The sequence below is a fragment of the Triticum aestivum genome, chromosome 5B, assembly GCF_018294505.1.
Source record: "Triticum aestivum cultivar Chinese Spring chromosome 5B, IWGSC CS RefSeq v2.1, whole genome shotgun sequence".
Taxonomy (NCBI): Eukaryota; Viridiplantae; Streptophyta; class Magnoliopsida; order Poales; family Poaceae; genus Triticum; species Triticum aestivum.
In genome coordinates this window covers 706,858,083-706,868,148 of record NC_057807.1, presented here as the reverse complement: position 1 = coordinate 706,868,148, position 10,066 = coordinate 706,858,083, and the positions used below count along the sequence as shown (strand labels likewise).

General features: G+C 44.0%; 1 protein-coding gene across 1 annotated transcript; it reads left to right on the top strand.

The window, feature by feature from the left end:
* Positions 1-6,180: 6,180 nt before the first annotated feature.
* On the top strand, positions 6,181-8,355 carry LOC123117858 (E3 ubiquitin-protein ligase RNF181). Its single transcript, XM_044538526.1, has 2 exons — positions 6,181-6,353; positions 7,040-8,355. The coding sequence occupies exon 2, from the start codon at positions 7,378-7,380 to the stop codon at positions 7,876-7,878; it is 501 nt and encodes a 166-aa protein (XP_044394461.1). The 5' UTR covers positions 6,181-6,353; positions 7,040-7,377; the 3' UTR covers positions 7,879-8,355.
* The last annotated feature ends 1,711 nt before the right edge of the window (positions 8,356-10,066 follow it).

The following is a 10,066-nucleotide window of genomic DNA, read 5'->3' as shown; positions in this document are numbered from 1 at the left end:
TGAAGGAATTTCACCGTCGCCCTGTGTCACCCTGAGTCAAATTTGCAGTTGTCTCACCCTTCTTCCGGATAGTCTCTGGCATGTCTCACAGTTATAGCACTCCGCCTCCTTCTGTATTTGTCATCCGCACTTTGCCATGTGCACTGAACACCACAGAATATACGGCCATGTACTCTCTCTGTTTTGACAATTCCAGACTTCCCGCCACTTTCTCAGATTCTCCATGGTCAACTCTTGTCCATCAACCGGCACCGATAGACCCAGTCACCAACTCGAATCTGGTACTCGTCAACACTGCTTCAGCACCCCCTGCACAATTTGCCTGACCACATGTCTGACCACCAGTGCCTTGGCCTGTCATTGTGTCCCGTACTTACCGCACGCCTCGCCGCTATCACCGCGTTGAGCCTCTGCTGTCCTAGTCGAGACTCCCAAGGTCGCGAACCCACGCCACTCAGACACCTACTGCAGAGAACCACCGATCATCACCGACCGATGCCGAGTATCACATCTCCTTCAAACCATTGATACCCAGTCTGAAACCACGTGTCTCTTGCTATCCCGCTGAAATAGGCTTCGACTCTCCGAATTCTTACGCCGTAGCCCCTCCATCAGCACAGAGTGAAGTCTTCCGCCGGACTCCAGCTCCACCTTCAACATGACTCCATGGTGGTTGTACGTGCCACCCCCGCGCCTTGTCGACTTCAATCTCTCATGTGTACACAACCTTGAATCAATCCTGCGCCATAGTCTTGTCGAAGCTGCACAAGCCCTCAGGCCTGCACCACATGTTTCCACGCCCCAGAAGTCGGCCACCATCAGCATCACGCTCCTATGTCGTTGTCGCTGAAATCTCCGCCGTTTTCTGCTTTGACCGACTTTGCCGTCGATCCATCAGACTGTCCAATCCGACCCAGCCGAAATTATCCGGCTGCACCATGCTCCACCCTGCGTCGTGTCCGCCTCGCACATCTGTGCATTGCCTTGACGCCCTGTGTATGCATGATCCCTGTCACGACGCACTCCAGACTCCTCCGAACCATATACGCACGTCGCCATCCTCGTTGCACACATCCATCTTCATCAACTTGGCATTCCGCTACACAATCAAGCAATCCTTCGCACAAACAGATCACATCCTTAATGCAACACTTGAGAAAACATGTATCCATCAGACCAAAAAATAACCGTGGATCCACTCGCCAACTCCTGTTGATCTTATATGAACATGCGACGCCGCGTCTCGACACACCTTCATGCTGCCATCACGTACAACCCATGTACAAAGCAAAGAAAGTCAAAACAACATCCCTTGTAGCCTTCTCCGTGTAAAGCATTGCATGTCCACCACACCTCACTACTGTAGACTTGATTTACTATCTTTCCTGCTCATCAATGCACGCATCATGGTGTTCTCTGACGCCCCTTTTCTGCGTCGCACAATTAAGTAACTCGCCACGCGTCCCAGCTTTACCACAGCAAGCAATTGCGTGCCTCAGCCTGCCCGCATTGGCCTTGCCAGACTGCATCTCGTGTTACAGGCCCATAATGGACCTTACGCTGCCGCCTAGGGCCGGCCTGTCTCGGCCACCTTTCGATTGCTGTACGCCTGGACTGCGGAGTCCCGCTTGGCCCATCCACACGCGCGTGCTGCGCTCGCCAACTCGCGCATCTGGCCTAGCGCTGCCGCTGCCGTCGCCGCTCCGATCCGGTTGCGATCTCGTCCCCAACGCTTCATGTATGCACTTGCGCCGCTGCCGTCGCCTATTGCTTCCGATCGCTTAATACCCGACGTTCTTCGATCGCTGCCGACATCCCACGCGAATATCGTGCCAATCTGCAGCAGATCCCCGTCGCTCTCCTTTGATCAACAAATCCGCAACCTCAAATCGAACCTTGCTCATGATACCACTTGTTAGAATAAATTTGAGGCGTTCCGTCGATCAACCGAGGACCAAGCAGTCACACAAGCATGACACCGAGATTTGTTAACGAGGTTCACCGATATGGCTACATCCCCGGGGCTTGACTACGGGCGCTTCTCCCCGTGACACCGTCACAATACCGCATCACGGCCGCCCGGGCGCCGGCACACGCCGCCGGCTCCCCCGCGTGCCCGTGCTATTATGTTGGCATAGGTTACATCGTGTGTCTACCCTCGCTATATATGAGAGGTCTAGGATACAAGTGTCCTACTTGGACACGACTCCTACCCTGTCTACACACAGTCCCAAACCAAGTCCAACTGTAACCTACCTTGTACAATAATATTCGACACAATTCTAACATCTATAAATTATTTCTTTAGTTTCTGCTTATGGAGGATCGAAGAACAAAAATATAGATTATGGTTTATGTGCTTATTTTCTCTGGTTCATGTAGATGATGTGTCCTTAGTTTCACGGGTGTTGAAGAGTTCCATCTGTGTGCTGGAGTAGATGTGTTCATTATGTCTTCCAGTATCCATCGTCTGAATCCTCAGCCTTCAGGAGGGCATGTTTGCCTTGTGTCTTGGTTCCTTCACATAGTGCTTTGTACTGTAAATGATAAATTCGTAGCAGTCGGTTATTTTTATGTTTTTTACTTTCTCTAATTTTCTTTGGTTTTTGGTTCAGTTACCAATTTTTTGGGTTACTTTAATTTTTCGATCAATTTATATTCATGTACATTTTTTGAAAATACTTGTGTAGATTTTTTAAAATTTGTGAACATTTCTTAAAATCTCTGGTTTCTAAGGATGTGAATAATTTTGAAATTCTATGATCTTTTCAAATAAAAAATAAAAGTAAATAAAACCAAAATTGTTACCCATCATTGTTGTAAACATTATATGCCCCAATTATAGTTCCAGGCACACACGCGACCCTGTTGCTAGTACCTTTTTTCCCTTTTACATTTTGTGTGAAAAGAAAAACAACATTAAAATGATAGCATTTTGTGAAAAGAAAATATTTTTACGTGGAAAAGAAAATGCTAATATTACTCCAGCTAAAAAGGGGGGAAAAGACATCCTTGCCTTGGCAACAAATGGCCCTTGCATATGCCACTTATTCAAAATGGAAAAAACCATGAGACTGTATATAGATGAAACTATGCAAACAACGATGTGGGACTAAATAAGTTGAATCCCGATATGAGAACCTCCATTTCTTCTCTTCTAGGTTGGTTATCATTCTCATTTTCAGGATACACCGACATGACACACCTCAACAAGTGATCTGGAGTGCCTTGGTATCGGATCATTAAGCTGGTTGTGCTTCCTGCACAAAAAAAAACATACTATGTTCTGATGTTTGACAAAAAAAAAGAAAATTGATGATCTACTACAAAGGCAACCCCATTTGTAATGGTTTATGCTAAATAATGTACTATTTGAGGGGGAAATACTGACACACCCATAATTAAGGTTCACATATTTAACTCATTTCACATACAAAAATAATCAACGAATCATGTCAAAATAGTTCGCCAAAAAACAAGAAAAATGACCATGAGTAACATAAAAAGAAAAGAACATTGTCTAAATGGTCATGTGTAACATGAGAAAAAGACATACTAAGTGAGTCTGATGACATAAAAGAATCATATTTTTTTCTTTCCGCAATAAAAACGACATGTGATCCAACCTTGATGTTCATGATTGAATTTGTCTACATAAGACGTGTTTAGTTCTTGCTATACTTCTAACTCGGCTGTTAAAATGCTCGGAATTTGGTTGACTCCATTTGATATCTAAAAACAAAAAATATTAGGGCAATACAATGTGGAAGATGGAAACATTCAAATTTCATGTTTTCCCCGTGATGCTACTCGGCCCTCGCTCTTGAACTGCACAACTCAGACCCTCACTCAACGCTATTTAATAAAACAATGAAAAATATTCTCAATTCCTTGTTGTTGGTCTACATCATAGCTCGTCGGCCCAGAGATGTTGCTGCTAACTCCACAGTAAAATTTACAGTGCAATGTTATTTGTCATAACTTTTGCCATGTATTTGCAAATACATTTGTATCAACCAAAATTGTATTTTGCGTCAAGAGTTACATTCACTTTTTCTTTAGGTCCTTGTCTGAAATATTCCTAAGAGAACGTTTGGTTCAATTGAACCCTTGGATCTTAAAACAATTTTTTGATAATTAATATGTATCATGAGATGTCTTATTGTACATTCTATGTGTCATAACTATTTTAATATCTTTACATATCATTCTATAAAACTCTAGAACATATGTTGTTAAGCAAATACCTTGAATTGTAAGCCAATAATATGGTGGCGGTAGGGATGGGGTGATGGGCTAAAACTGGAGCAGCCACTTGTCCATCTATACTATGTTGGTTGTTCTTGCTCTCGAGAAGAGACATGACACCCTCATCATGGGATCTCAGGCCTCACTTGGTTCGTAGTGTAGGAAAATCGTAGCAATAGGAAAATCATAGGAAATGAGATGACATGTATCTTAAATCCTATGAGCAGAAATTAATAGGAAAGGAGATGCCCTTTGATTCACATCATAGGATTTTTTTCCCATTGAGTCTAGGCTAATATTTATTTTCCTATGAAATGTGGAGGATAGGAAGAATTCCTCCATAGGAATATGATTGCATTCCTATAAATAAAGGGGCTCTACAGAAATTTTGTGTTGTAAATGATAAATAAATTACGTAGCAGTAAGTATTCTTTTACATTTATCACTTCCTCTAATTTTCATTGGTTTTTGATTCAGTTCCTAGTTTTTTAGGTTACTTTAGTTTTTCCGTCAATCTATATTCACGTACATTTTAGAAAAATCTTTGTGAAGATTTTTTAAAATTTGTGAACATTCCTTTAAACATCTGATTTTTTTAGGTTGTGAATATTTTTGAAATTTTTGTATTTTTTTAAATAAAAATAAAGGTAAATAAAACCATTCTAAAACGTAAAAAAAATAACTCAAATAGAAAATGTAGAAATGTACAAGAAAGAAATAAAAAATAACAGACAAAGAAAACAACAAAAATGAAATGAAATAAAAATGAAATCCTTCTAGATCCTTCTTAAAACCCGGAAAAAGTGGTAGTCTGGCCAACCCGCCATTTTGTGATTGCACCACACTCAGTGGCAACAAGCAACAAATAGGATTTACCCTGGAACAAGAACCAACAACGATTACGTTTCGGCATGCGGCACAAAGAGGTCGACGAAGTCTGTCGCATCTTCGAAGGAACACTACTCTACCCGCTAGGATAGGGGATTAAATTCGATGATTACCTCTTCTCCTCCGTGGAAGTATGAAGCAATCAAACAATCAGTCATGCCCTGATCTGAGGGGTGGAGCGCATGACCCACAAGAGAGAGAAGAGAGATTGATTAGGGAACCGAATCCATAAGCCCTTGGTTTAGGACGGCAGGGGAGGGCCGACAAACCTCACCATGAAGAAAAAAAGTCAATTTCCCCCCTACCCAAATTGCCTACCAATTGACATGCCACGCGTTAACGATGTAGACATTCTACGCCCCCATTTTATTTCAGGGCACACATGCAACCTCATTGCTTGTACATTTTTTCTCATTTTGTGTGAAAAACCAGCAACTTCAAAATGCTAGCATTTTTGTGAAAAGGAAATGATTTTTTTAATGAAACACACCACTAATGATAAAGCCAAGACTTGCCAAAATTACGCAACTTTATGTGATGTTGGCTAAATCATTCGGTAACCAACCATTTAGTAGTCGATATTTGAAAAAAAAAAAGCCAGACATTGACCTGCCAAACTTGTGCAACAAACCAGGCATTGCTTTGAAGCAGTCTCCCTAGAATTTCGTAGCCTCAATTACTAATGTCCCAAAGAAAAACTGCCCCAATAGAACGTGTTCAACTTGCTCAATATAAGCGCAATCCACGTCACATTCAGACTCCAATAAAGATGAGGACTTGCCTAGCAAGATGAACGACCCCCTTAGTTTTTTTTTTTAGGCAAACGACTCCCTTAGTAAACGGACTGGTCCGACGGCATGTTTAGCCCGCTAGCCCGTGTATGATTCGCCTATTGGGCTATTTTGGGCCTATATTCATCCTATTGGGAAGTATAAAAGTAAAAAAAGGGGATCGTGCCGGGCCAGGCCCATCACAGACCAGGCACGCCAGGACCGGCCCATGTGGCCAGGTTTGGACTCCACCCGACCGAAGCGAAGCGCGCGAGCCACTCTGCGGCGGCCGCAGCTAGGGACGGTGCGCCGCAACCCGAGGGAGGTTCGAGTCGCCGCTGCCGCCGCCTCCTCCCCGTCGACCACCGCCGGGCGGACCGCCTCCGCGCCTCCCCGCTACTCCACCGCCGAGCACCGCTTCTCCAGCCCTGATTGTTCCCCAGAAAGGTAATGCTCCATCCCACCTTCACCCTCCTCCCTCCCTCCCCCCTCAGCCTCTCCTTCAGCCTCCGTTCCGCCCAATTTTTTTGCAATTGCATGTGGCGTTTGTGAATCGTGATGGTTGCTTCGCTTGCTTGCGATTAGCATAGTCTATGCCGCAGGTGCGCGCTCTGAGCCCGCTCGCAAGGTGTTTGCGATAATGCCTCTGGGAAAGTTGAAATGCCAATTTGTTCAGCCAATGTAGTAGAATTCTATGTTCGACAGGATATATAGGAGCCTATGGACCTTAAACTTTGTTCATTAAATTTTAGAAGAAAAAAATTCTATTATTCGTACACAAACAAAACATCTATGGGTGCGGATGTTGGCACTGCGCGATTAAATTGAAAAGAAAATGCTCTCATCAGATTAGCACATATATATAAGGTGTGGTTCATGCTTCCAAGACGTCTTCTATTCTGTATGAAGAGAAGCTGACTTGCATTTACGGCTGATGATGATTCCTTCTGTTCCATAGTTTAAAAGGGAACCCATTTTTGCACTGGATAACCAAGTATGCTGTCAGGGTTAATTTTAATTTATATTTTAATTTTAATTTATACACTCCTCCTTTTGCCCATTTTATTTCCTTAGGCAATGTCGTCCTCTGATTCAGCCAGGACATCACACGACCGTGCTCTGTTTCTTCTCAGGTCCAGCCTGATTCGAGCTTCCTGGACAGCCACAAGGCATGCCTTGGCCGCCATTGAGCAGAATATCGCTGGTGGCCGCAGTGGCGACAGAGTGACGTCTCAGTGGAGAAGGGAGTATCAAGCGAGACATCATCATCAACCCGAGCGAAGGTCACAGGTGCCGCGTCCTCCTGCACGGCAACCTGCTGGCGCGCTACACACTGCAGGCAGTGGGAGGGCCGAGGAGACCCACCCTCCTGCACGAGGATGCTCCAAGGAAATTCAACCAGGCCTTTGAGCTCTTTGATCCCAACGCCTTCTTCCGAAGCTACTTGGTCTGCCGCGACACCATCCATCAGATGCTCGCGCAGAAGCCGCTCCTCTGCGACATCGACCTTGCCGCCGACAACTGGGACACCTTCCTTCCCCACGATCTGGCCACGTTCGTGGCGGACGGATCCCGCCGTGACACCGATGAGAACGGTGGCGTCACCCTCCGCTACAACATGGAAATGTCTCTGACCATCCGGGTGGAGGTCATCTACAGAGAGCCCAAGGCGCTGCTTCTGGCGTGTGACGAGCGTGCCACGGTGACTCGATGCCTATTCGCGGCGACGCCGACCGACTGCCCTATATGCATGGAGGATTTTGTCAGGGACGACAGTGACACCAATGACGACAGTGACACCACCGTGAGGGTGAGGCTGCCGTGCTCCCACTCCTTCCACTGCGACTGCATCTTGCCGTGGTTCTACAAGGTGGCCAAGTGCCCAAAGTGTCGCCATGACTTGGGCAAGTACCTTGTCGCCGCCACAGACACCCCAATGGGGAAGTTCCCCGGCCTCCCCCAACAACCCTGATCGGTCGACCCGAAGCATGATGTTCCGAGGATCAAGGGTTCTAACCGTGCTATCAGGCTATGCAATCCTATACATGCTTACGAATCCTGCAGCCGCGAACAGATAGAGACTAGTTGATGATATAACATGTAGAGGATGACTTGTATATGCAGTAACTCTCTTCTTAGTATCATGTGGTCAAATGGATCATCTTTTGGTATCTACCGGTCAATTGAATCTTCGGCAAAATCCAACTGCTGGTGTTTCTTCTGGACAGCAAGTGTGTAGTAGGTTTCATTCAGAGGGCAAATACATTAACCTGGAATTGAATGCTTAGCCAGGCTTCAGTTGGGCATTTTTTGCCTTGTGCTTTTGGTTTACGAGATCAGATAGTGCCTCTGCATGTTTTCGTGCTGTGAAATGATAATTTTGTTATCCAGTTAATCATCTTGTTGTATTTGCCAAATATGCAGTATATTGTAAAATTTATCTTCATTTGGGTGCAAGCATATATCCTCTTGCATTTCATCATATAATAAGTTGAGCATGGCAAGAGCCAAAAAGCAGGTTCAGACTGCTCTATTGATCAATTATTATGTAATCAAATACACACCACTAAAAAGTACTGCGACTTTGCTAGTTACAAGACAAACTAGCTAGTAATATTGAAATGACAAACTAGCTAAATTATGTGTCGACTGTCACAAACGAACTTGGTGTACAGAAATTTGAACTGGTTATGTTGAGAGACCGAAACCCCTTCTCCCGAGCATATTGCAGGTGTTTAGTCCATCCGAGATCAAAAGCCATGGAGAACATCTTTAGCTTCATCCCAAGCATTAGTTTCCAAATCAAAAGACATGGATCAGGCCACTTTTGTGTGGGCATGCTTCCTTTGTTCCAAAATATAACCATGTATAACTTTTGTGTGGGCATGCTTCCTTCGTTTCAAAAGTTTGATCAGCCCAAATTGCGCAGCTTCATGTGAGGTCGATTAGATCTTTCGATAATCACCCAGTTAGTAGTCAATATTGAAAAAATGCAAGGAATTGGCATGCCAAACTTTTGCAGCAAACCAGGCATTGCGTTGGAACATTCGCCTCAGAAATTCAAGGCTACAATGACTAATATCCCAAAGAAAAGCCACCCCTGTAGAATATTCGTTTAGCTTGCTAAATAAGCGCAATCCGCGTCGCATTCGGACTCCAATTAAGCTGTAGGCTTGCCTAACAAGACACACTAAAAAAGGATGCTTGAATAATAACATGCTCAACTTTTTCTTTATGAATACGACAACACAAAAAACACACCGAAAATGTTGTCCACACCGAAACGCCTTCTCTTGAGCATGTCGCGGGTGTTTAGTCCATCTGAGCGCAAAAGCCATGGAAAACACCTTTAGCTTCATTCGAAGCTTCAGTTTCCAAATCAAAAGATAAGGACCAGACCACTTTTGTGTGGGCATGCTTCCTTCCTTTCCAAAATATAATGTGTATAGATTTTTTTCCCTGAATGTCAGGCCCCGTAAAGCTCAAGCAAGTTTGTCAAAAATCATATAAGCATTAACACATCCAACTCTATAAGCAAAAAAGAAAAACTTGTACTCAAACGAGGCATTGATCTGAAAGATTCTCCCTGGAACTTCAAGGCCACAATGACTAATATCCCAAAGAAAAACTGCCCCAATAGAATCTTCATTCGGTTTGCTCAATAAGCACAATCCACATCGCATTCAGACTATAATAAAGATGAAGACTTGCCTAGCAAGACACACTAAAAAGGACGCTTGAATAATAACATGTTCAATTTTTTCCTTAGGAATACGATAACACAAATAACAAACCCCAAACCTACGTCCCCACTGAAATGCCTTATCCAAAGGATATAGCGGGTGTTTAATCCATCCGAGATCCAAAGCCATGAAAAACACCTCTAGCTTCATCCAAAGCTTCGGCTTCCAAATCAAAAGACATGGATCAGGACACTTTTGTGTGGGCATGCTTCATTCGTTTCCAAAATATAATGCGTATAGATTTTTTTCCCGAACGTCAGACCCCGTGTAAAGCTCAAGCAAGTTTGTCAAGAATCATATAAGCATTAACACATCCAACTCTATATGCATGCTTCCTCTATAAAGTGTTTTGGAAGGTACTCGAATGTTCTAGAATATGATGGAAGCTTCCAAGAAGGTCTGGAAGGTTCTGGAATA

Bases quoted from the DNA above. Each gene is read 5' to 3' on its own strand.
- LOC123117858 (XM_044538526.1), top strand. From the start codon at position 7,378: ATGCTCGCGCAGAAGCCGCTCCTCTGCGACATCGACCTTGCCGCCGAC.